This window comes from Podarcis tiliguerta (assembly GCF_965153285.1).
Source record: "Podarcis tiliguerta genome assembly, chromosome: 1".
NCBI classification, from domain to species: domain Eukaryota; kingdom Metazoa; phylum Chordata; class Lepidosauria; order Squamata; family Lacertidae; genus Podarcis; species Podarcis tiliguerta.
Window position 1 is genome coordinate 72,076,217 of NC_139534.1, and position 27,340 is coordinate 72,103,556.

The window sequence follows — 27,340 nt, forward strand, 5'->3', positions numbered from 1 at the left end:
CCCCATATTTCTTAAACCGCACACGTTGGTCGGTTCTCTAGTGGCTTTTACGCTCATGCCTCTCTCTCTCTCTCTCTCTCTCCCCGCACCCCTCCCCTCCTCCTTCACCCTCCCTTCCCTCCATCGCTCTCCAAACCGCATGTCACTTCGGATCTATCGAGGAGGCAGCGCGCCCCCTCGGTTGTGTCCGCACTGGCCCCGTGGCTACCTTAAAAAGTCGCTTCCCCTCGAAGGGGAAACGAGTAGAGTTCAATCTCGTCGGAGTGATACCCAAATCCGGACAGAAAGGGTCGTTTTTATCATGCTCCTGTTTGTCGTGACGATGCAATTTTCAAAAGCGGAGCACTGTCATAAAGTGACACGTCTGCCACAAGTGCTCCAACTGATCTTTTCAATTAGCCTTCCATGCATGATCCGGGGCGACTTCCGCCTATTTCCAGAAATTAAGCTCAAACTTGACGTGCAGCTAGTTTTATTTTAAAGACAAATGTCAGAGAGACTCATCATATTTTCCCCCTCTTCTATATTTGGAGCTTATTTATTGCTAAGAAGCCGAGGCTCCTGGAGTCAATTTAGCAGGAGGCTCCAAAGAGAGGAGGAGAGCAGAACAGAGAGAGACACACAGAGAGGGAGAGAGAGAGCGAGCCCAGACCTTCTCCAGGGAGCCTTTTGCCTCCAAAGCCTCAAGCTGCAGGTTGGGGAATTATTTTCGAACCATTTTTTTTTTTAAGAAATCCACTCGCGTTGCTTTTGGCCAAGTGAGCTGTAGCTAGGAGGATGCTTAGGGACTGTCGCAAAGCCCAGAACAGACCACTCCGATTTATTTTCCTTTTAAAATAATAGCAACAATTCCCTTTTCCCTCGCCTTCTTTTCCAGACGAGGAATTTGGGGTGTGGGGATCTCGGTGGCATTTAGGGGGCTAAGAGAGACGAAGGGCAGGAGGCGCCTGTTTTTGGCTTAGCCAGTTTCTGATCCAGGCAGGTTTTGTGCTTTTTGTGGCGGGGCGGGCGGGCGAGGTGGACTTTCTGTGGATGGGCTCCAGGCTGCGTTGGGTCCACCCGCTGCTGGGTCTCGAAAGGCATCTTCCACCTCTCGCCGCCCCATGGAAGAGAGAGGGGACGGTTTTTCCTTCACCCCACCCCCAGCCACCCCCTTTCCCCCACAGTCGGCTGTGTGCCCTTCACTCGCCGGCTGGTGCCAAGGCTGCTGAAAGGATGTCTCTGAGTGAAAGTGTGTAACCAAATGTTGCTCTTCTGGGCTTGAGAGGCAGAGCTGGGACCGTGAATGGAGCCTTAGAGAGGAGTCAGCGTCGAGCTTAGAAGGGGGGATGGCGGAGGATTGGGGGGGGGAGGGAAGGAGACCAGTTCAAAGGGGAGAAAGTCTTTGTGGTGGTGGAATTTTCCTTTGATGATCATATGTATATCTATCTATCTATCTATCTATCTATCATCTATCTATATCTATCTATTTATCTATCTATGAATGAATGACTTTCCTGTGTAGAACGTGCTTTGCAACTGGTAAAATAGATGGTTGTTGGAGTAACGGTGGCGACTTGGCTGCAGTGATTTTGCCTAGGGAGGTGTGTGCATCTTTTGTGTGTGTGTTTACAGTCTTCATACCTGAGATCCACAGCCATAGGTCTGGCTTGCCTGTGCCCGCGCTAAGTGGGGCTTTTCTCTTTGCCAACTCCAAAGCAGAACCAGAAAAGCGCCTGATTTGGGTTGTTTGGTTGTTGATCTCGCTGTTCCCCAACGACCCCCCCCCATCCCGACTCCTTTCCCCTCTCCCCCCCCCCCCCCCCACTCTCTGTCTCAGCAGCAGCAGCAACCTGACCGGGGAGGAGGGAGCTGGGGCGCCCCAGGTCGTCCTTCTCCAGCTCAGGTAGCCGAGGCTTCCATTGTCCTTGTTTTCCTCCCCCCACCACGCAGGTCACAGCGGCGTCAACCAGCTCGGCGGCGTGTTTGTCAACGGTCGGCCGCTGCCAGATTCAACCCGACAGAAAATCGTGGAACTCGCCCACAGCGGGGCTCGGCCGTGTGACATCTCCCGAATCCTGCAGGTGAAAATGCGCCTCGCCTTCCCAGCTCCAGCAACCCTACGCCAGCCTGGCTTGGGGAAGGAAGGAACAAACCAAAGCAAAACAAAACAAAAACAAAAAACCGGACACAGCCTATCCTGGGGGTGGGTGGGTGAGGGAAGGGTATTATTCTGTAGCTGCAACCTTCCCTCTCCAGCCTATTTGGGTCGGGGGGAGGGGCAGAGAGAAGGATTCTTAAAAAAATTAAATCGCCATCAATCTGCTTCTCAAAACCACGGGGATAGAGCTATCTATTTTTTCCTTAAGTCAATGGCTGCTTGACAACCTGATATGCCTTATTTCCATATGTACGCCTCTATTCTATTGGCGAATATTAGTTGGCTGGAGTGACCTGACCGATGCAATGCTCCCGATCCTAAGGACGCTTCTTTGGAAGGCAGAGCCCACCGATTGGTTAAGGGACTTCTTTCCAAGCAAGCGTGTGCAGGTCAGGGGGGTGTTAAACTGTCCGCTTCCCCCTTCATGTAACTGAAAGTTTCTGCATGCAAATTTATGTATGTATGTATATATATATATATGTATATGTGAATAAGCAATAAGCAACGCTGGTTTCTTTTGAAATTGCTGCCTGTTTATTCCCTAGAAGCTCATGAGAAAACGATTTGGCCGGGGATTTGGCTTAGGGATACAGTATCATTCCCGTATTATAATCCACCCACACCTTCCCAATCCTTCCCTCTTCCCGAAATCTGAGTATTTTGGAAACTGAGCTGATGATGTCTATATTAACATTTCTTCCAATATCTGACATTTTTCTCCAGTTTTTATCCCCCTCCCCCCTTCAAAGTGGGTTTTAAATAAAAAAATCTCACCTTTGTAGCGTGTAGGGCCACAAATGTAATATTTTTTAAAAGAAAAAGAAAGAAAAAGAAAAGAAAAACCTCTCTAAGTAAGTTCTCATACCATTTAAGGTATATTTTTGTGTTATAGACCCATGCAGATGCAAAAGTCCAAGTGCTGGACAATCAAAACGTAAGCTTGTCATTGTTTAATGCATACTTAAACAATTTTATTTTTGTCTTGAAATTATTAATAATGTGATTTTCTGTCCGCTTCCCTGATGCAGGTGTCGAATGGCTGTGTGAGTAAAATTCTGGGGAGGTATTACGAAACTGGCTCCATCCGACCGCGGGCAATCGGAGGTAGCAAACCGAGAGTAGCGACTCCAGAAGTTGTAAGCAAAATAGCACAGTATAAACGGGAGTGCCCCTCCATCTTTGCTTGGGAGATCCGAGACAGATTACTATCGGAGGGGGTCTGTACCAACGATAATATACCCAGCGTAAGTTCATCAATAAATCCTTTCTCTCTCTCTGACCTAGAACAATAGCAGGAGACCTGTCGCTAACTCCCCCTTCTCTTTGATCTTCTAGCACGAAGGAGCCCCTCCCCCCGCAATTTCTCCCTCCCCCCGCCCTTGGGTAAGGGCAACATTTGGCACAAATAACTTATGGGTGCCCTTAAAAAATGCTCAGGACTCATCCTTGGCTTTTGAGCTAACAGGGCTCCGAAAACCAAGGTGGCTTTGGGAGGCTAAATACCCCGCCCCAGGGTGGTGGGACCAACTGGGAACTCTCCTCGAGCGAATTATGAATGTGCAAAGCAATGAAGGGGGGGGGGATTTATTTCTAGGTTGAAAAATACAGGGCATTTCTGCCCGGGTTGTGCGTTTTCCATAAGGGGCAGTTCTCCCGACGAAGGAACTCTGCTGAGCACAACCTGCTTAAGTCCCTAAATAGTTTTCAGACGACTGCTGCTCTAAACGCGTTGGCTGGCGAGAGAACCCCGCGTATTGCAGGGGACACGTCCTGGCTTTCAAGGGCGACCACAGCACTCTCATCTCCCGCCTCGCTTGCCCTGCTGAACACGCGTGCCGGCTGCCATTCTCACAGCCCATTTGCTACAGAGTAGTCCTGCTGCAGTCAGCGGGGCTGCGCTGGAGCAAAAGGGTCGCGATGGTTTCGATCGGTGGCCTGTTTGGAAGCGACTCCCATTGAAATCGGTGGGAATGGTTTCTTTGTAAATAAATTTGGGGGCTGGGTTTTCTTTTTTTAAAGTCCTCTTACGCACACACAATCCACACACACACACACACACACATCGTCTGGGACTGACAGCAACGTCCCAGTGGTTCTAGAGATCTGTGGTCAGCGGGTGGGGGAGGGGGGATGCTCCTGCTGTTGTCGCCGCTTTGTTTCCAAAGCGGCTCCTCTCCTTGCTACCATCGCGTTGAATGTCGCTTCCTTTTCAGGTATCTTCGATCAACAGAGTCCTCCGCAACCTGGCTAGCGAAAAGCAACAGATGGGGGCAGATGGAATGTATGACAAGCTAAGGATGCTGAACGGGCAGACCGGGACGTGGGGCACGAGGCCGGGGTGGTACCCGGGGACCTCCGTGCCAGGACAGCCAACGCAAGGTAAGCAGAAGAGAGAGAAAGAGCAAGCCTCCTCCTCTTCTCCCTCCTCTTCTCCTTCCTCTCCCTCCCCCCACCCCACCCTGATCAATCCGATTTTTCTAATGACCCATCAAAGTCCAAAGTGGTAAAGCTCGACACGCTGGTCTGCCTCGTGGCTCCACCTCCGCGGCAATCTCCTCCTCCTCCTACTACTTTATCTAGAGATGGTCAGCGGTGGGGTGGGGTTGGGTGGCTGGGTGTCGTGTGAATGCTCAGGAGGGCAACAGGTCGGAGAGGCGTTTGAAAGGCAGCAGCTTTATTTTAAACCGGATCTTTTTGGCAGCCCCCACCCTACCCTTTCCTTTGGACACACATTGGATCCAAAAACGCCCTATAAGCACAGGCGCACATGATTAAAAATGGGCTTAGGTTTACACACCAGACCAACAACTACGCCACCCCTCTCCTTAGAGTCTGAGACGCTCAAGCGCTGACGGATTGGGAGGAAAACACCCTTGTATCCGATTGCGCTTTCAGCGTAATTGACAAATTTTGTGACTCTGTGGAGGAAACACCTAGAAAGATGGACGAGGAAGCAAGAGAAGTTTCTGGCTTCTGGTTAGCTGGTTGGTTTCCATCTCGGCGTGTCTTTTCTTTGCTTGCAAGGGTAGTAGAGGGAATTAGGAAGGTAGGACAAACGTAATAGCCTTTGCGGTAAAAGCAGAGAAGTGGGTCGGCTGGATTTTCCTCCAGGTTGCGTGCGTGCGTGGAGTCACTGAAAAGGTCACGCTCCAGGCTGGAGCTGGTTCTGGATAGGTTTTCGGTGGCCCGCCTGCTCCCGATCCAGGGGCGCCTTCGCTCCTCAGCTAGACGTGCTCCCACTTGGCCAATGTGGGTCCCTGTTTACGCGGAAGATTAATAGGTGTTTGTTGTAGGGAATGGCGAGAGGTTAATGCGGAGGCTCCGGGGCGGGTTGCGCTCCTTCGCTCCTGGAGATGCTGTAATAATCGCGACGGGTTTGTTTTTGTTTGCCAAGGCGGCCTCTCGGTGGGCCACGAGACCTTTCTCTGGCTCTGGTCAGTCTCTCGGGAGAGGTGTCTCCCCAACAACCTGATTTTTTTCTTTCCATCCCGAAAAGGAGGTTAAGATACGAGAGAAAGAGAGAGAGAGAAAAGAAAGAAATCAGTAACAATATGCGGAATATCTGGTACAAAGGATGTTTCTGTCACACGCAAGAATTTGTTATGGGAACAATTCTGTCGCTATGTAATTGCTCATTAGAGATCGTTTTGTTTCTCATTAAGGCGACATGAATAAGCGTCTAGTTGAAGGAGACAGCTGTAGAAATGTTCCACAGGAGACCTCTGGACACGATATGGCTCCGCTTGCCAATTAGACATGTCAGTTTTAAGAGAAGGGAGCAGTCTAGGAGGGACCCTGGAAAGACAAGAGCTTCGGGCATCCTATTACCGTCCCAACTCTCAGATCTCCCATTGGGGAGGAAGAATGCCGTGGGGCTGGAGGATGACGGGGAGCCAGCCTGCTCACTGAGACCCCCACCCCACCCCCACCCGCCGGTTAGCACCTTTGACACTTCAGCCCTAACTAACCACACTTAGTTGGAATTGAGTTCCACTGATTTCAATGAACCATCCTTTTTCAGAATGGTGCTCTGAGTGGCTGGGTAGGTGCGCCCCTCGGAGGGATGGAAGGGTTAGGGAGACCTGATCCGGCACCCAGGTCTTTAAGACCACATATTGCCGACATCTTCCAAAGGGAGAGTGGCGTCCATGTGGTGTAAGGAGCGAAAAACAAGTCAAGAAGAGCCTTGTGGTACCTTCAAAGCTGTTTGTGGTGGCATCAGTTGCCCTGGGACTTGTTCTGAGTCACGGAGGCCATGAAACATATTAGTCTTTCAAAGTGCCACCGGACTTTGAGTGGCTTATTCCAGAACTGGACATCGGCCTCTGGGACTCTAAAGCAGCACCCAGGTCTTTCCAATTCCTTAGAGCTGCCATGTTCTGGAATAAGGAGAGGGACACGCGAAGCAGAGCGAGGAAGAGCGAGGAAGCTGCGCCTGAGCTTTGCTTCGGGATGCGGACAGAGGGTAGGCAGGGGGTGGTTGTTGAACGACGCCTAAAGCCAGCTGTTCAGCTGATCTGAGTAACAGCGATATGAAGGAATCGCCTTCCCCTTACCTGAACTGTAAGCTGCATGCCTCTATAGGCCGCGTAATATATAACTTAGATGGTCCCAGGCGCAAAGATTCACTCACAGTTCCTGCAGGGCAATGGAAGAATTCGGATTCCAACCGATTCAAATCAGTCCTGAATATCAGAAAGGCTAAATCCGCCTTTCTTTTTTCTTTGTGTGTATAACTCGGACTCTTAAAGCTACACTGGCATCCCAGCTCCTTTTTTTTGCTATGGCGGTCCACGGTCTCGGGCACGATCCACCTTGGATTGAAATTAATAAGGCAGAGAGGCAGGGCAGCCCCAGGCTCGTCGAGGGTCTTGCATGGGGAATTTTCTTGGTTGTATGTTAACTCTGCAGTTAAACCCCACGACGTCTAAGCTCAGGCTGACAGTGCCACGATCCTGAGCGCATTTGCCCGGAAGAAGATCCAAAATGATTTACAAAGTCCCAAGTCAGGGTCTAGCTAGCTGCAAAACTCCCTATTCTAGCTGGGAAACACGTTGAACTGCAATCCACAGGCTTTCTGCAGCTACGGTTTTAAGATTGCTGATGTAAGGATCCGGCCCTCAGGCTAGGGCCCTAAACAGCCCGATGCTAAGAATGGCTCCAATGGAACTTGCATCCCAACCTTTAGTCAACCCCGCTAAAGCCACCTAACACTGGCTTCTCTGACTTCCTATGTTCTAGAATAGCAACCTTAACCCTTCTAAGATGGATGGGACTTGCTGTCAGGATCAGGGTGAGCACATTGGCGCAGATTAGCTCGCCCTGACTCGCAACCTACAAGTCGCAACCCCAAATAAGAGGATTATTTAAATAGATCATACCTATAGCCTACAGATCGTGGAAGTATGTGAGAGAGAGACAATGAGAGAGATCATTGGCAATTAATAGGGTTCCAGATATTTCAGATCTCATCAGAGAGGGAAGAAGAGAGCCTGATCACAAGAAGCTGGGAAATTTGGCTTTATTTGAATGTTATATCGGATATTATACCAAAGCGGAACATTGTCATAAACCAGAGTGTAGGAACATATGCGGCCCTTCCAAGGGTAAACGGGGGCGGGGGGGGGGAGTCAAGAAACTCTCTCTCTGGGTGTCGGAAGGTCCAGTTTTGATATCTCACCCTCAATTTGTTGGGCTCAATATTTCTTCCTCCACACCCACCCACCCCGGTTGGTGCGTGCGTGTTTGCAGTGAGATAACAGGTTGCTTGAACTCCGTTGCTGTAATATCTGAACCGAGGGTACATTTCATCGCCATGCGCGTATTTAGTTATTTTAAAATCGGAATTCTCTCCCTTCCCAGATGTTGTTGTTGTTTTGAAAGGAAGTAAGATCTGTCGCAGAAATCATTGGGAATCGGGCATGAAGCCCTTTCGGAAAAGACGCGATGTCTTATTCCTCTATAGTTTCCTGAAACAGCAGCCCCCACCCTCATTCTTTAAATTTTAAATTTTAAGCCGAAGCACACACTTTCCCCCGCAGAAAAACTGCGGAGATCCTTGGGGTTAAAGATTAACCGGTGCGGGACAGGGCGTGGGTTTGCTCTCTAAATTCCCTAGACAGGAGCGCTGGATCTCAGAATTTTGTTTTCGGTTTTTGTGCTGGATTTTGTGCTGGATTTCAGGCAGTATTTGGCTAGGGCCCGTGGAGGGAGACGAGGGGCAGGATTCAGCCCTTGTAAATCCCACCGGTTTTAATGGGAGCGCGCGGATCAATCCATCCCATTTACACCAGTGAGATCTGCTGGTAAGAGGTTTACTCAGAAGAAAAGCCCCGTTTTAGACAATGAGTCCAGCTCCCCATTAAACGCCCATGGGACTACAATCTTAAAAGTGCTTAACTGTGGCTGGATCGTTTTCCCCAGAGTGAATTCAGCTGCTCTCCCTAAAGCACATTTACATGGAAGTAAGGCCCACTGGTCTTCGTCTTCTTCTTCTTCTTCTTCTTCTTCTTCTTCTTCTTCTTCTTCTTCTTCTTCTTCTTCTTCTTCTTCTTCTTCCAGTCAACGTGTATAGGATCTGGGTGCCAGGGTTTCAAAGACCCCCATTAATCACCAGTTGCCATATAGTTAAAACAAATGAATGGGAATAAAGCTTGCGGATGGGGGCCTGCTACTATATTCTTGGCCCTGAGTCAACCTCAAAAAAATGTGGACGAGGAAAGCGGGGGAGGGGGCGTAGAGGCCTTGGCTGAGGCGCTGGGGCGGGGGGGGGGGGAAGAAGAGGAGAGAGAGACGCGCACTTAAAGCCTTTGCACCACTAAATTAAAATTAATAAAATGCCTCTGCCCTGGAATATTCATGCGGGGGACTCGGGTGCCCCCCCTCGCCGGGCTGCCTCTGTGTTCCTGGATTTTAAGAGTCCATTACTCCAAAAGCATAAGGCAAGGTTAGGTCTCAGAGGGGGACAAATATGGTCTCAATCTGATAAACGCCATGCAGCAGTGAATAAAATAATGGATACATGAGGGCTGACAGAACAAAAAGAGACATCTCTATCCGGGAGAAATTCTCCAGTGATTTAGCGGTTTTAGGGATCACTGAGACACTGTTTCTTATCTCCCCCCCCCCTCCGCCTCCTCTCGCCCCTCCTTATAAGACTAAAGCCTTCTATAGGATTTAGACACTTTCTCTTTCAACAGATGCTACAATGTTTTGATCCCAGCTCCACAGCTGAAAGGTGCCGCAATCGGTTTGCTATCTTTCTTTCTTTTCCCCCTCTCTGCTAGTTTTCCGCCTCACTGATTAAGACACTAAGAAACTAAGGAATGATTTTATTTCCCAGCGTCTTTTATCCCCCTCCCCGTTTTTTCCCCTTTCCTGGAAAACAAATCCTATACCCAGCGTCAGATGGTCTAGCTATAGGATAATAGCGACAGCATATTCACTCGCTTTTTCTTACGGATTAGGTCTAGAAGGTGGAACGGGCTATTGAGTTCATTCCTTTATAGGCTTCTTCTTTTTTTCCAAGTCTCATTTTAAAAGAAAGAAAGATATCTTAATTGTCTGGCATTTCTTTTCCCTTAAAAACAAACACACACGCACACATATACCTGTCTTTCCAAAGCAAAACTTAAAATAGTTTAAACAGACACCGTTTTGAGGGGCGGGGGGAGAAAAGGGCCTTAAAACAGCAGAATGAAGACAAGCGAAAAAGTTGCCATAAGTGCTCCTTAAAGAAAACGAAGAGCTTTTGATTTCGAGTGCAACCGTCATTCTGTTGAAGTCAATGAGGACCCTCCCATTGATATCCATGGGGCTTTGCGGGTCATTAGAAGCGGAGGTTGACTGGAGAATGGACGAAGAGCGGGTTGAGGTTGCTTCCTTTTTTTGTTTTTAAACCCCCCTTAACCTGGAAAAAAAGAAAAAAGAAAACAAATCCTGCTTTGGGGCCATTTTCGCCTTGCAGAAGGAGAGAATTATCCCTGCTTTTCGTGGATTGAATCTGGTTCCTTTAGTTTTAACGGCTCCTGCCATTTCTCCAAAACTGCCTTGGCTAAGCGGTGAAAGAGGAGCTGAAAAATGACTCCGCGCGGGCCCTTAGGATCCCAAACCGCCTCCCCGGAGAGGTCTGGCAAGCAGCTGGGCTGGGGGATCAAGCCGCAAGCTGCAACAGACGAAAATTCTCTGCTTACCCGCACGGACCCATCCGCACGCACCCTCCAAAGGCGCGCGCCGAATACGGGCAGATTTGGGCTTTTGCCCAGCGCTGGCACCACCTTCGAGGGAGGGCGCAGCAATAAGGAATGGAGTTGGAAAGATCCGAAAGTGTTGCGTGCTTTTGGAGCACTCCCTTTGACCACAACTACAAAGTAGCCAATTCCCACCCACCCAAAATGTCCCGATTATACCGAAAGTCGTTCCTTCTGGGTCACTGGGACTTTGTTATCGTTTGCAGATTTGGTTTGGTTATATACAGGCGCTAAGCACAAACCGTTGGAGTTTCTTTATTTCATTTTAACTTTCGTTCATATAAGATATCAAAGGGGCAAAACGGTTGAAACTCAATCATCTTTTCAGCCAGGTGGCCAGAAATGCGATTTGACCGCGGAACTGGTGCACCGCGATCCTGCGAACGGCTACTCCGAATTAAGTGCCGCTGAGCTGTCTGTTAAAATGAGCTCAGCGCTTCTCTTGCATTGGACAGCCTGATTCCAAAACTGGTTTTAAGCTGCAGCGTTTGGATTTCAGGCCATTTCATCCCATGAGTTCAGGTTGCATCGCACGGAAGGAATTATCCCCGACCACGTAGGCATTTTTGACCCTCGGCTAAAGTCCGCGCAGCAAATGCGCCTCCTGACTGGATCTCGCCCGCGTAATGCGCAGTCATTTCAGAGCAGGGAATTCATCTTGGGCTGAAGTACCCGATGCAAATCCCGGTGAACCCAAGCACTCTCCTCCGAAGTGCTTTTAATTACAAATAAGCACATTGGCTTCAGTTTTGAACGGTCCACAGTGCCCCTTCCTTTAAATCCAGGAAAGGATTGGGGCCCCAGTCAATTTCACACGTGCATCATTGACTAAGGCGACCAGTGTTTGCCTGGGTTGCGCTCAAGTATCTCCTCAACTACCTCAACCTGCGTGCAAGGTGTAATGTAGGGCTCAGAGTCCATCAGCCTTGTGAGAAAAGGCAGAAGTAATTAGGGCTGAAGATCTGAGTGGGCTGCCTTTCTCCAACACGGAGGACTCCTGGAAGAGGCTCCTAGCAGTGCCCTTAACTTAAAAAGCCAGCCACCAACTCTAGCTAGTAAATAAAAACAGGCCCCTTGTCCTGGACTCTCCTCTGCTAGTTGAAGCTTCTCTAATCTTAGCTAAGTAGTTCTCTCCTCTAACCCCCACCTCTTTTCCCCCTTCCTGGTGTTGAGTAAACAGGCTCAGTGTATGGAACTGGCCTATTCACCAGTTTAGGGGTGTTCTTTCTTTCTTCCTCAGCTCCTATAGAAAGTTTTTTAAAAATCCTAAATAGCATTGAGTAGCCCAGCCCAGGGGACAGTGATTAATGATAGTAGTGCCTAAAGGTTAACATACTTCACTGAAAAGTCTGTTGACTGGGATCCTTGTGATACAATGTGGGCCGCTGCACGCCTCAAGAGAATCCTTTTGTTGGGCCTGCCTGATTGTGTCCTCAAAATTCTGCCCACGAAAGTTTGCCAACCCTCCTCCTTGCCCCAAGAGTTTAATAGTTTCCCTTACTCTGCGGGCATTGTGTCCTGGTGAAAAGCAGCCCCCTCGCTATTCAAGTCTTGGTGGTCATCTCAATAGATCTCCAAACGCCCATATGGTGACCACTGGAGATGAATCCAACTGTTTAAATGGGGGAGAAAGTTGGGGTTTTAAAACATTTCAAAGTGTTTGAAAAGATCCCTACCAGATCCTGTCACAATTCTCTTGAGGCTTTGAAGGCTGGGCCCCATTGTGAGCCGATTATAAACGATATTACTTTAAAGTTGATTTCCCACAAATATATACATATATATTTTTCCAGGCTTAGGAGAGAGAGAAAACTGCTGGTTGATTTTTTTTGGTAGCATAACTTTTCTCCCTCTCTTCCTTCCTAGTCCAGAGTGTTAGAATCAAAAGCATCCCTTCTTCTATTTTTCATTTAGCAACATCAAAACGCTTCAAATTATTCTCTGAAAGGAAAGGGAGAGTTAATTTACTGACAACTTCTCCTTTGCCTCTACAGAAATGTCCATTCCTTTTGTAAAACACCCTTCTCTCCCCCCCCTTTCCCCTTTCCCTCAGTGTCTGCAGACACTTTGAAAGACAGCTAGACCACGAGCATATCTTTACCTCCAGCAGCAATGTGAAAACAATAAAACTTTCTCTTGTTTAATGATAGAAATTACATTAAAAGTGTTGGAAATGCCCTAATTAAAAATGTACCACTTAAATGATATGCCAGGCGCTCAGCTGCAGAATAGCATATTTAGCTACTTAGCGAACTCGCTACTATTTCTTTTTAAAATTACATGTTAAAATTTTTAAAGAAATCTTACTTTTCTCTGGTGCAACACATTACAAAGAATGGACAGTCCTTTTATCTAAATATAAAATTCCATTTTCAGCAATTATAGCCTGTTCTTGGTGATGATATAATTACAGCTGTGCTCTGTAATAGGTGTCAAGGCAATGCACACTCATACAATAGTTGAATAAAACTGCAGAACAATGCAGGCACTTCTAAATTCACAACCTTTAAAATGAAATTGACTGTGCAGAATTCAAATCAAAACTAGATAAATATTTTTAAAAAAAGATTACAAGCTTGGTTTGGTTTCTTAATAGCATTTTCTGCAAACCTATCAACATCTAATTGATTAGATAGGAATTACAGATTATAGATAATCTGAAATACTGAACATCACTATTTTAAGTGCAGCAATAGGTAAATAAATTCCATACAGAGAGCATCTTTTGCAGGGCATTTTCAAAAAGTTACAACCATCTCCACTTGAGATAATTTATTGGATTGTTGTATTTGTATGGGAGGGAGAAGTGATGTCTTTTATCAATAGAATTAAAATGTATTATTAATCTTTAGTTCATACAGTGGGAATATGTTGTTATTTAGATAAACTGCATCTTTTTTATTTGAACATGATATATGCCCCCCATTGTTACATACTAATTTGTGTTTTGTTCCATATTCCTTTGAACTCCTCTGTATTGCAAGTGGGAGGGGGGTGACCTTTTTCATCAGTCACTATCCCACCCAAGATTTCAAGACTGATAAACCTTTTAAATAAGGCATTGTTTGTCCTTATATCACCAGTCCCACAGTAGCCTATGTATTTCAGTATGGACCAAGGGCTTAAGCCTCACACTCTAGTCCACAAACCATTTAGAATAGAGTACCGGGGCTTCTGATCCCCAATTCCTATTACACCAATCTCAGTCCGAAACTCCACAAGTGTTGCCACGCACACTCAAAGCCTGGAAGTGCAGATTCCCCTCTGCCTTTTGTTTAGATGCCCACTTTGTGCACCTCCTTTGGGTACAACAGCTCCATGTCCCACAGCAGAAGTTGGATCAAGCTGATTATATGCAAGGAAGTTTCATGTAACTTCAATGAGATACATGTACTGCAGAAGTATCAGGTGGCAGCATGTTTTGGGTCTGGACATACATTGACCTCAAATATGTTTGGTTTAACTGAGAAACAACTTGACCAATAAGAGGCTTTTCATACAATTTATCACGAGGCCTCATCTCACCCTCAAGTAAGCTGATGGGAGGTTGTAACTTGGGCAAGGTTAAGAAGATATGTCCTTGGTCACGGCTGACTTTTTGTGCTAGAACATAGCGGTCAAGCTTGGTCTTTCTCAGGATGGCCTCCTCATTCTGTTGCAGATGGTTGTCCGCAACAAGAAGGAGGGGGAGAAAACACCAACTCCATCAGTTCCAATGGAGAAGATTCAGACGAGGCCCAGATGAGGCTTCAGCTGAAAAGGAAGCTGCAAAGAAATCGGACCTCCTTCACCCAAGAACAAATTGAAGCGCTTGAGAAAGGTATGTGACATGTGACTGAGTCAAAACTAGGGAAGGGCTTCACATCCTCTGCTCTCTTCTGGGCCATCCTGACAAGTTCCAAAGAAATTCTTCGATGGACATTGACGAGGATCTCACATGGTTTTCCTACCAAAGGCATCTTTTAAATGCTTGGAGGTGACATGATAAGGACAGCATTCTAAACTGACAATCCACCTGCTCCACAGTGCAGCGCATATTGGCTGAGTCATGGTGATGAGACTTCTGACTGCAGCCAACCTCGCCCTTCTCTCAGGTTACATTATACGCTTGAAGGGCAGCTTTCAGGATACTGAGACTGCAGTTACTGTCCTGGCATCACCAGTTGCCCCAGAGGACAGTTGTCCTTCTGCTTCTTTTGATGCACCTTCGATTCCGGGCCCAGATTTCAAACGCTTTGCTTGAAATCCGATTAGATGATCACACATTAACTTACTCATGTTCAAATGTTAGCACAGGAAAAGGAGGCCCTCATTTTTTATGCATTGGCTGCTCTAAATACATCCAAACACAGAGGAACTCTGGTCAATTCCTTCTTAACAATCTACTCCTATAATTGCATAGTCTGGTATTAATCACATATTTATCTAGCAGGGTGAGAGAATGTATATGTGTGTGTGAACACTGAACAATGACATCTCCCTCTTCTTAAAGGAAAGGAATAAAAATCATAGGAGCACTTTGGTGGAAATATTCCTCATAAAAGATTGAAAGCATAAAGTGCACTCAAACATAGACGGCTGAAAGCAGGAAGCGGCCGTCCTTTCTGAGATCTGTTTTTAAAACTAACTCCGCCACGTTTCCTTTCTACCAGAATTCGAGAGAACTCACTATCCTGATGTGTTTGCCAGAGAGAGACTAGCTGCCAAAATAGACTTGCCTGAAGCAAGAATACAGGTACTCAAGTGACTATGTAATGTTTTCTTTCTTCCCCTCCCCTCCCATCACCCTGTAAAGGGGGACACTGATGTTTTCAGGGGGAAATACGTAGTCTCCAACAAAGCTGTCCATCTGCAGCCTGATAGGAACATATGAAGCTGTCTTATCCTGAGTCAGCCCACAGGTCCATCAGGCTCAGTGTTGTGTGCATTGCAGCCCTCTGTCAGGCAGGGGCCTCTCCAATCCCTCCCTGGAGATGCCAGAGATTAAACCTGGGACCGTCTGCATTCCAAGCTAGATGCTCTCCTACTGGGCTACAGCCCTTCCCATGCATGAGGACAGGAAAGCCCCAAGCAGTGCTTGTTGTTCCATCTGGCTCTTGCCTAGATAGCTATATATGTGCAGGTGTGGGCACAAGGGAGGGGCAGCTGCCCCCAGTGGCGTAGTGTGGGGGGTGCAGGGGGGGCCGGCCGCACCAGGCGCAACATCTGGGGGGGCACACTCGCACTGCTAAAATCCACGGGTTAGGGGGCGCAAATTACTTGCCTTGCCCCGGGTGCTGACAACCCACGCTACGCCACTGGCTGCCCCCCCAATCAATAAAAATCAATAAAAATACATAGCAAACTGAGGTTCTGCTCCCACAACAAAAGGCCTGTCCCCCTAACAAAAACCCATGTGTGCAGGTGTGTAGTAGATGTGCATCCAATCTGCCCTGTGGGAAGCCAGTCACACCTGCAGTTGACTTTGCAGATCAGTGGTTCCCTGTTTATTCCCCAGTCATTTTATTAAATAGATAATAGATAAATATGAAAAAAGGTTGCAGTGAGGCTCTGTCTTTATAGAGGCTTCCCATGAGTAGCTCTAGAGAAGTAGCTGGGTCTTCTGCTCTGAATGATGCGTGATAGGACAAGGTCCTCTTTTCACAGTGCTAACAGAAAGGCTCTTGCATTTTGCAGGTGTGGTTTTCCAACAGGAGGGCAAAATGGAGACGGGAAGAGAAGCTAAGGAACCAGAGAAGACAAGCCAGCAACACCCCCAGCCACATTCCCATCAGCAGTAGTTTTAGCACAAGTGTCTACCAACCAATCCCGCAACCCACAACACCTGGTAATGTGCTTTCAGAAATGTATTGATCAGTAGTCAGTCACCCATTTGGGGCAATAGAACAGAACGCTCTGTACAGTAATACAGTCATCTGATTGAAGCGTAAACTAATACGTCCATCCTGTCTATCTATCTATTCTATTATAGTTTCCTCTTTCACATCAGGTTCAATGCTGGGCAGAACAGACACCGCGCTAACAAACACATACAGTGCTTTGCCACCCATGCCTAGCTTCACAATGGCTAACAACCTGCCTATGCAAGTAAGTATAATCCACTAATATGCTCTCTTTCTTTCTTTCTTTCTCCCCCACTTTCTTGTTCTCTCTCTGAGCTGGGCAGAGCCTTGTCCATTCGATGGTTGGGGTGGAAAATGCCAATTCCAGGCCAAAAGAGGAGGTTGTCAAAGGTCAAGGGGATTTCTGTTTTCACACCATTATGAAGTCTTCAAATTTGTGAAGTCAACATGGAACCTCCTTGAGACTGATTAGCCTAATGGAGGTGCTTGAGCCACTCATCAAGATTTCTTCCTTGGGCTAATTAACGTGGAGTAGCTCTCAGGGCCTGGCTCTATGCTAGCGGTCTACAATGCCGGCCAGAAGTTCCACTTTATCCATAAACAGGCCTCGGGACATCATTTTTGCCAAGGTTTAACCACCTTGATTATGACAGAGAGCTAAAGGGTATTTTGAGAACAATTAATCAGAGTAAAGTGCTCTTGGGCGTGAAACCTGGAAGGAGCAAGGCAGCAGCCTCCAAACTGGCTACTCCAAAGCAGGGGTACCAACTTGAATAAAATATGGGGGGGGGGGGGACAAGTAAGCCCTGCCCTGCATTATCGACCACAAGACTTGGTGTACAGGCATCGTTTGAATGGCAATGCCCATCAACTTCCAGGGGGCCCGGCCCCCTCAAATATTTTATTGGAGGGAGGGTGAAGGGACCTCGGCCCCTAGGAGTTTGCTTCTATGCTGCATAGTGTTCTCCTTTTTATTTCAATCAGGCCACTCCTGAGTAAAACATCAATAGTTTAATCTGGTCCTTCTGAGCTTTCACAGGGATGCTTAAATTCAGTGATTTCTTATGTTTGCCACTCTGTTCCTTTTGTATGGGCATGACTATCCTGTAGAAGCCACTGAATTGTTGTTGTGGATAGGTAGTTGTGTGAGTTAGGTAGTTTTAGAAGAAATTATGGCTCTCTCTTTCTCTCCCCCTCCCCCACCTCTCACTTCCATATGGTAATGTGCCTTATTTCAACGTGTGGTAAGTCAGCCCTATGGCATTTTTGGTGGGTCCTCCTGGTCATTTTGATGACTGGGGCCCTGCGCTTTCTCCCCAAAGCCATACCTTGACAGCACCACTGGTGGATAGTGTTTAGACATGGTTCAAAATCCTATTCAGCATGAAGCTCACAGGGTGGCCTTGGACAAATCACTATCCCAGGGACCTTTGTGAGAATAAACCAAGGGAAAACTGCAATGCTTGGGAGTGAAGGCCAGAATAAGTAAATAAAAAGAATGACTAATAATTTTTTAGCACTGTTCCTTTGGTACTGCCATATGCAATTATTATTATTTTTTAAAAGTCCTGTATTAGTGTGACATGGGGATTTTCAAACCCAATTTACAATATCTAAACCCAATTGAACATTGAGCAAGATGGCAGGAAGTTGCTGGCTAAGTGGCGTTGCTCTGAGTTTCTCCAGAGTTGGGAGTCTTAGCATTAACCCTATCCACAGCTAACTTTTTGCTGTGTGGAAGCAAGGCTGGAACCTGCTTCTAATTCACAACAGTAGTGTTCAAGGACAGTTTAGACACCCTCTAACGGTCGCTAACCTTGTTTATTAACTCACTATTAGAGTCCCCCACATTTTTTAAAGAAGACTTGCTTTTGACTACAGCATGATTCTAAATGGTGTCCGTGACCATTGATATACATTGGCTACTGAGATAACAGGTTACTGAATCAGATGGGCCATTGGTCTGATCCAGCACACTCTTCTTATGTTTTACTGTAGAAAAATGTGACAGTGGTTAATCCAGAATAATTTAATTTGTAATTGATTGACATTAATTAAAAGAATGGGACCATACCTAAGATCTCTTATGAACTCAATTTAATAGGCTATGAGTCAACTAAAAGGCAAATTTGTCAATATTCTTGGGTATTCCACTCCTGGTAAATATACAAGTTGCATAATACTCTGATTTCAAAGAGGCAAAGTTCCCGGAGCAATAGGAAAATTATCACCAAAGGGTGTATTAGGAACATCCAGGTAATTAATGGGAGTTTGCCCATTGGGGTATACAACTGACACCCTGACCTTGTATACTTTACAAGGCACTCAATAGACCTAACTGCCACCTAAAGGATACAGTCTTGTGCAGAATGTAACATGCATTAAATCTATATTGAATCATGGTGGTTGGTCCTGATCCAGTTAGAGTTGATTGTGCTTAAGCCCCATGGCATTTCAGTCAGTTGTGATTAATTGTCTCACTGATTTCAATCTGTTTGAGAGTTCTTGACATGCGGCTGATTCATTGTGTATAAATGTTCTGGATCTCTTTGAATATGCATGCTATATCGTAAGAAAATGTTATACATTGCTTGAGTGATTTCCATAGAACAAAAGTGCAGCAAACGTTTTCTGAATGAAGGCTAATATGTTTAGACTCGGGGTCTATGACTAGTTTTTCTAGTAGGGCACATGCGATTTCAACTGAATCAGGGCTTCTAAAGTGTCCGATTTGTTCAAGAAAGGCACTCTGATCCAGCAGATATTTTTGTGAATGGAAGGCGGGGCATTGTGATATCCCCCTTTTCTCTGATTTCCCCTAAAATGGTTGAGTACCCTCATGGAAGATAGTGCTGGGGACTGCGGGAGAAAAGGGGAATTTGCAAAAAACATCTTCCCCCTTCTTTCCATTCATGGAAACCTCCACTGGATGAAAGAGCCTTCCATGAATAGGAGGGCAGCATACAACCCATTGATCTAAAAGTTGTAGAATGAGCCAACATAAAAGGACTGTTGCAATGGAACATGATAGTTAGGTACACAATAACTGGGAAGAGCTTTCCAAACCTGGAATGTGATCATCTGGACTGGAAAAGAGAAATAAAGGACTTGATAAAATTGTGAAAAATATGTGTAGTGAGTTAATTGGCGCTCATGGATTTGAATTCATAAAGCAAAAGTTTCAGAATCTGTTTAAGAAAAAAAATGTACCCAACCAGAGAAACTCATTAGTATAGCATTGGTGAGGAGAAAAGGCTTATTAAAATGCTAGCAGGATTACACCTTGGCTGATGAGACACTGTGGCTATTGGCACCCTAGAAATACCCAAGGGGGAGAGGAGGATGTGAACAGCACCTGCAGTTCTAAATAGCTGTGTTAAAGTGAACAGAGCTGCCAAACCTCATGCTTGTAAGCAGGTGGATAACTAGCTGGCTGAGTGGGGGGGGGGGGAGATACAATGCTAGGGTCCCCAATCATTATTGTGCACATGCGATGGAGCTCATAGGAAGATACAGAAGCTATAGGTTTTCCATGGCTTTTCATGAAGCATTGACTGGTACAGCTATTTCAGGCTGGAGCTTGGAGAAATCAGATCATAGTAGAATTGACCATAATGGAATAGGTTGCTATGATCTTTATGACCCCCACCCCCACAATCAATCAAATACAAATACATTTGCAGTAAATACAGTATGTATGTATGGCATGCCTCTTGAATTTAGAACTGAAGCTAGTATATTAATACATAGTCATGAGTAAATGTTGGGAAGGGGTTTATGTTGGTTATTTAATTGGCATGTGCATCTGAATTGTATTTTGGACCAGAGTTGCATTTTGGGTTGGGAACTCTTTGTTAATTGAACCTAGAATTATTGGGAGTGGGAATCTGAGCATGCTTGATAAGAGTTCTAAAGTAATCCAAAGATAATATATGAAAGATAAATTCTGGATAAAAGATAAATACAGAATGTTTCAAAATACTGTCCTTTAAGAACCTGACAGCTGTTGTGCAAGCAAAACAATATTCCTAAAATAAAGGCAATTGTTATTTCTGTTGTATGTGGATTGCTGAAGAAGCAGCAGCACTTTTACACAGATAGCCAGGGTGCAACTGTAACCTAATATCCAACAGCAGTACTTTCAAAGGAAAGACAGAGAGTTAAGAGAAATTAGAAAGTAAAATATCCAAATGACAGGGAATAGTAATGGGAATTAGGAACCTAATTACTTTTAGCAGCCCCCCCAAAAAAATAACTCAATCCAAATGACAATCAGTTTGGGGATAAATACAGGTATAAATTAGTGGATTGTATATTATTAAGGTTACCCATGGGCCTGTTGTATTATATCTGCTGCTTCTATATCCATGCTGTTCTGAATAAATATAGGTAAACAACTAGAAAACCAGGCCAATCCATAACCCGACTAAAATAAAATATTTAGTTGCTATTCCTCATGGGTTTAAACTGGTTTGTCACCTTGAAGTCTAACATATCCTCTGATTCAGAAATTGGACTGGGATGTAAGACCTAAACCATTACATTGCCAAAAACTGAGAGTGATATCAGTTCTTATAAGCAATATTTGTCTTCAGTGCTGTGGCTTTCATGCACGCCCTCATTTATATTCTGCACCAGTGATCACCAAATAGTAGACCAACTTGTGGGAAGCTTGTGGACAAGACCCAGAGAGAAAATGTTTTTGTTTTGGTGTTCACTGTAAGGCTTATAGTTTGGTAAGCTGATCCGATTTCCTGCTAGAAACAAGAAGATAGATGATTCCTACTGAATTTGAGAAAATCATTAGGATTGGCACTTCTGAGAGATGCCATTAACATGCATTCCAATATAAACAAAAACATAGCCCAATTCACAGTTGATGCTTCTGAGCAAGGATGCTCCACTCTCAGCTCCCCAACCCAGTGACAGATCTGAAGGTGCTCAAATCTGGGGAAGTGAAGTGCTCAAAGAAAGTAGCCCCTGTTTGAATATAATAAGTAAGACTTAAAGTGGAAGGACCTGCTCTCTGCATGCCATGGAATGTAGATGGCGTATCATTTGCCCTCTTTTGGGGGCGAGAACCGTGAAGACTGAGCACTCCGTGGAACAAGGCACTAAATATGAACGTTTAACTTCTTTGTGTGTAAAGTCTATCTACTGTCCCTAAAAGGAAACAATGGCTATATGATGCTGCTGAAATTCACAAGCCTTGCTTTGTTCTTTCAGCCCCCGGTACCCAGCCAGACTTCCTCTTACTCTTGCATGCTGCCCACAAGTCCGTCAGTAAATGGGAGGAGTTATGATACATATACCCCTCCTCACATGCAGACACATATGAACAGCCAGCCAATGGGCGCCTCTGGTGCAACTTCAACAGGTAAGCACCCTTTTGTTTCTATGTCAAAAGGAATTTAAAGGAGTTGTTTCTCCTGCCAGTCTGATCTCAACAATTTATTCAGAAAGTTATTGCTAATTTTCTATCCAGGTGTGATTGTTAGTTACCAGTTAAAAACTCAGTCCTAGTAGCAGTTGCTTAAACATAGTGGCTCGACTCTTCGTGTATAAAATAAGGAAGCAATTCCTGACTTGTTTGGAGGGGGGGCTGCACTTCAAGGAAGGAAGGAATGATGAACAGAACATTGTTTTGTTTCTTCCTTCCAGTTTATATCTTTCCCCCTCTCAGCACTTCTAGATAAAGTTGGAACATACAAATAAAATACTGCATCCCATTACAATTTGAAAATGTTAGAGCAGACTGACTGGACATTTAACTGTGGGGCCGAAAAGGATTTTCTACTATGCTTGCAGATGGCTAGGTCAACTGATTTCCTAAAATTAGGAAATGATCAAACGGGGAAAGATATTATTGACTTCTTTAACAGCTCTGGAAGCTTTAGAAGAAAGCCCCCTTTTAACAGGGGCCACAGAGAAGCTGAATATATGTGTGTTTGTTTCTACAAATTTTTTCTTCTTTTTCTTTTCAGGTCTTATTTCCCCTGGAGTGTCAGTTCCTGTTCAAGTTCCCGGCAGTGAACCTGATATGTCTCAATATTGGCCAAGATTACAGTAAACCATGTGTTGATTTTGTAAATGGCTCTATGGACAACAGTTGGAGGTTTGGCTGTGTTTTCTAAAAGAAGAACGGCTTTCAGAGTACGTCTGTACTGCAACTGTGCCCTACGACATAACACATGGAGAAAGACTTTAACATGGACCTTTGTATACATGAAGGCATTATATCAGTTGGAACAAATCTTCATTTTGGTATCCAAACTTTTATTCATTTTGATGTATTATTTGTAAATGGGCATTTGTATGTTATAATGAAAAAAGAACAATGTAGACTGAATGGATGTTTGCTTTTGTGTTGGTCATGAAGTTGTGTTTTTTATTTTATTTTTAAAAAAGGAAGCCATGATCAACAAGCTTTGCCACGAATTAAGAGTTTTATCAAGCTATATCGAATACTTCTACCAATCTGTTCATAGATTTCAGACTGATGCTCCAAGTTTGTATCATTCCATTGCATATAATTCAACCTGGAACAATACGGCATTAGATTTCTGTAAGAAAAATATCTGTTGGGATTTCCAAAGGTTATTAACAGATGATGCTTATGTGCAAACGAAGGATCAAGAGAGAACTTCAAAGAAGAAAAGTTTGATAGGAAAAGGATAGATTGTGTCTTCGATATAATCCAATTTGTTTTATGTCAAAATGTAAGTATTTGTCTTCCCTAGAAATCTCCCAGAATGATTTCTATAATAAAGTTAATTTCATTTATATTTGACAAGAATATTCTATAGATGTTTTATACACATTTTCATGCATCAAACGTTTCTTTTTTGGTCAGCAAAAGTTAATTGTTCTTAGCTGAAGTTGTACTACTGTTCACAGTCCAATCATTTTTGTGCATCTAAAATTCATTCCTAATCAATTAAAAGTGCTTGCAAGAGTTTTAAACTTAAGTGTTTTGAAGTTGTTCACAACGACATATCAAAATAACCATTGTTGATTGTAAAAACCATGCCAAAGCCTTTGTATTTCCTTTATTATACTATTTTCTTTTTAACCTTATAGTGTGGTGTGGCCAATTTTTTTTCCTTGTTAGGTTTTAATATATATTTTTTTATACAGACAAATCTTATTTTGACATTATTTTCTGTTTTTAAATATTGGAGGTCCTCAAGAAATCACTTTTATATATTCTATAGCTTGGTTTGGAATCTTAGCTGAAAAGTTAACAGACTGCTGGAACACCAGAGCTGTATATGGAAGTCTCTCTATAATAGCTATAAAAAGGAAATTTTTTCCTGTTGCACAGAAGTGTATGTAAGGAAAGAGTTGTTTAATAGGGAGGAATCTAGCTAACTTTTAAGGAAGGTCTGCATTTTGAATTATGCTGCATAAATGTGGATTTATAGAAAGGGTTAACATTTTCTACTTACTTCAGTGCTGCAGCAGTCCTAAAGCAATCTATCTTCAAATAAATCCAGGTTAAATCAAATGGGATTAAACTGGAATATTTGGTTGCAAGATTGCAGCCTCAGACTCTTTCCTTTTAAATGATTAAACTGGTGCATTATAACAAAAGCAAAGCTCTCTGAGGAAACGATCTCTCTATGTGCCTTCTCAAAGCACATTCTTAGTGTAATTTCCCAATGAACTTCTAACCTGGCTAATATTTCAATGCACTTTGCATGAGTGTGGGCGAGGGTGGAGAGGTGCATGTCAAGAAATAAAGAGAGAAGGAAAATAAACAGGCAACAACAATGCAAACTGTGACTGGCTAGTGAAAGCCGAAGGACTTTAGTCATTGGCAGCTAAATATAAACATTCCCACATCCATGGAGGAGGTTCATTGTGGTCCAGCTGTTACTTGCAATGTTGCAAGGAAAAACAGATCTGATGATGTATGAAAGCACAGGGAATTTGGAATCAAAGAGAAAGCACCACAAGCTGTACTCACAAAAGACAGAGAATAACATTTCTCTTCTGTTCAGTGTGCCATAACATAATCAAATACTACTTTTCTATAAGTTGGAGACACTGTGGCTGCTTTGAGACAATTTGCTGATGCCATAAAAGCATCCAGATGCATAATTTTCTTTCGTGACAAATGCAGAAAAGCATAACCTATAATAATATGGCTTTAATTAAAACACACAAACACCCCCCCCATGAGTTTAAAATGAGCATGGTGGCTTTTCTGAAATATAAATATCTATAATAATGTGGGAAACCCAACCTAAGAATCACAACTAATAGAGATGTTTTGCATAAAAGTCAGCTATTTATTTCTGCTGATCATTTTAAATATTTTTTCAGAGAGAGAGTACGCATTTTATGCATAAAATAATATGACATGCATGTAATTGCAGGCATCAGGAAAATCAGTCCTATACAAACAGCTCAATTAACTGCAGGAGGTTAGAGGAGAATTCTGCTTTACTTGATTCTTCATAACACAAGATAATCTCTCCTGAGGATCAGGAATTCCAAGGAATTCCCTTCCTTGTACATGACTGAGTGTGTGAATCTTAACATGAATATCTGTATTAGATAGGCATGAATTTGACCCCTCGCACACTTATCCAAATCAGACAGCTATACCCTTTTCAACCTAAGTAATATTTTGATCAATTTTTAAACTACTTTTTTACTCCCCCTCGTTTGCAGCAACATGAGAGCCAAATCGTGTCCTACTGCACATCACAAGATCACACTCTTTATTCCAGGTTAATTAATCTAACTACCACCTCCTGGTTCTGTACTCAGAGCATCACTAAAACAGATTATAGTCATCAGCATGGAAGATCTGAATAGAAAGTGAAAGTGTGTGTGTGTAGGGGGGGAAACCTATCCTAAGTTTTAAACCGTCTTGATTACAGGTTATTACAATGTGTTAATGAGTAGCATATGTTAAATGATCTTAAGAACGTGTCATCAGAAACCTTTAGTAGATAACTTCAGGGCTCAAGTTAGAGAAAACTTGAGTGGGGCAGCATCTTTGCCTATACTGTAGTTACAAAGAAACTCCTTCCTGGTGCTTTCATCCAAAGGAGCTAGTGAAAAGAGCCAAAGACAAAGGCTTTCTTCTTCTTCTTTCCTTTGTCCCCCAATAATTTTGCTTCTTTCTACTCTAGGCAGGCATTCAGTTTTCTCCTACAGGTTGGATCTGTACAGTAACAAGGCTTATCTGCATTACCTAATTTTTTATTTTATTGATACTTTGTCCCTTGTCCAGGGGTATAATTTGAAGAACAATCTACAACCATCGTGTACCAGAGTGGCAGTACATTCTCTGAGTTTATTAAAAGCAAGGGAGGCATTTATGGCTCACTGGCTGGTGATCCTTTTCCTTGTCAAAGGGAGAGAGGCTGGGAAGAGTCCTTGGCTCACTGCTCATTAGGCAGAAGAGAGGCCACTTGAGCCCCTGAGCGCTGCCTGCCTGGAAAAGCTGCGGTTCTCTCAGCCACAGGGCATCTTGGGTTAGAGAACACTAGCTGAACGCAGCGTTGTGCTGGAGGACTCTTGTCTAGAATCCTGACAGGGGTCTATCGCCTGGAGTGGGATGGCAGGGAGAGAGGCTGCAACATCTCAACATGCCTGAGCTCGCATGCCAGTTCATGGCTCCTGGCTCAGGGGCATGTGAGATTCTGCAGCAACCCAAGCATCTAACTGGACACAGCACAATTTCCAGGCTTTAAAGCACGATGAGAGAAAGTCTGTGCATTGGTAGTACTTTTAAATTTTGGCAAGCGGTTCGTAAACGGAAAGCTTTGAGTGTGTGTTCTAAATGGCAGCTCCTGATTACGCAGGCTTGATTTATATAAATGTTTACAGACTGACATTTATTAACCATCATTAAGTGTTTCTTGCATCTGTTTGTGACACTGAACCCATTTCCATTTAATTTTGGGGGATTTTTGCCATTGATTTTCTTGGAAAATGCATATATATATATATATATATATATATATATTGGATGCAGCAATGTGCATCTCCTCTTGTGTGTTTTCCATTTTATATCTGCTGTTATCCTACAGAGCCTTGAGGCATAGTACATTCTAGGCGCACAGATGAGAAACAATGTGTAAGCTTTCGTTCACTCATTCTGTAGCTTTTATTTCAAATGTTTCGTTCTAGGCAATATTCTGCAAGGGAGAAGAAAACAATTGGCTTATGTATTTATAGCTTTGATGCCAATAATATTCACAGGCTCACAGCAGAATCCCTCCTGTTTAAGTTTTGAGTAGCCAAATTCATAGCCACCACCATGTCAATGTAATTCTGTTAAAATAGTAGGAATGGTGGAATCAATTGACCTGTTTCTAAAACTTATTTTTCATGATTTTAAATAGGATTATTACTGGAAACACTTTCCGTGAAGGAGTTCAGAGCTGATGGCACTGAAAATATTTAAAAAACATTCTTGAAACAGGCCACATAGTTTACATTTTTCCAAGAAAAGTTGTCTAGGGGCTTTTAAAGGGACGTGTACCAGGTAACCCCATTGATTAAGTGCTATTGAAATAAATCAGAATTATGAAAGAATACAGCTTAGAAAGATACATTAGTCAATAGGAAAACCCATTCTCATGGATTATGACTTTGATTAAGAAAAATGTTCTTCTGAAAAGAAAGTCACATGAAAACCTTAATCCAAACTTTCAATCATCCAGAAATTTTGCATTTTCTTCAGATCATTTGCTTAAATGGGTTTGCACAATATAAGCAGCGTGGCATTGCATTGCACCCAACTCAAATGCTAGTTTCTCTTTTCAGTGTTGTTTAGGAGTTTAACTGCCTTAAAGAGTTATATCTTTCAATGGAATTGGGAAAACTAGGTAATTGGCAAGAATGCCATCAATACTTTAAATCATAATTTCTAATCTGTATTTGCAAGGTGAACAAAACTCTCATAAAACATCAGTGTAAATTATCAGTTTAAATGAGAGGTTTTTTCCCTTACAGAAGAGTAATAACATTTTAATAATTAAAAAATGGCAGTCTTTTCCATTGGACTACAGATGAGCAATCTTTTATTTGGCTCCAAATGTGGCCTTCCAGGGCATGTTTTGCAGAGGACCAACCCATCTGCTGTG

General features: G+C 44.0%; 1 protein-coding gene across 13 annotated transcripts in view; it reads left to right on the plus strand.

Moving 5' to 3' along the window:
- PAX6 (paired box 6) overlaps nucleotides 1-23,283 on the plus strand; it is a 42,880-nt gene extending 19,597 nt beyond the window's left edge. For 8 of the 13 annotated variants that reach the window (XM_083441836.1, XM_083441842.1, XM_083441838.1 and 5 more), the window contains 10 exons: nucleotides 1,933-2,063; nucleotides 3,033-3,074; nucleotides 3,169-3,384; nucleotides 4,354-4,519; nucleotides 14,051-14,209; nucleotides 15,042-15,124; nucleotides 16,066-16,216; nucleotides 16,361-16,476; nucleotides 21,459-21,609; nucleotides 22,217-23,280. In XM_083441836.1, coding sequence (XP_083297962.1) covers nucleotides 1,933-2,063; nucleotides 3,033-3,074; nucleotides 3,169-3,384; nucleotides 4,354-4,519; nucleotides 14,051-14,209; nucleotides 15,042-15,124; nucleotides 16,066-16,216; nucleotides 16,361-16,476; nucleotides 21,459-21,609; nucleotides 22,217-22,302 — 1,301 coding nt within the window. In that variant the 3' untranslated portion in view covers nucleotides 22,303-23,280. Of the gene's footprint in view, nucleotides 1-1,932; nucleotides 2,064-3,032; nucleotides 3,075-3,168; nucleotides 3,385-4,353; nucleotides 4,520-14,050; nucleotides 14,210-15,041; nucleotides 15,125-16,065; nucleotides 16,217-16,360; nucleotides 16,477-21,458; nucleotides 21,610-22,216 lie in introns of all 13 variants that reach the window. The other 5 variants (XM_083441835.1, XM_083441833.1, XM_083441832.1 and 2 more) reach the window with 5 other exon arrangements.
- Nucleotides 23,284-27,340: the final 4,057 nt, after the last annotated feature.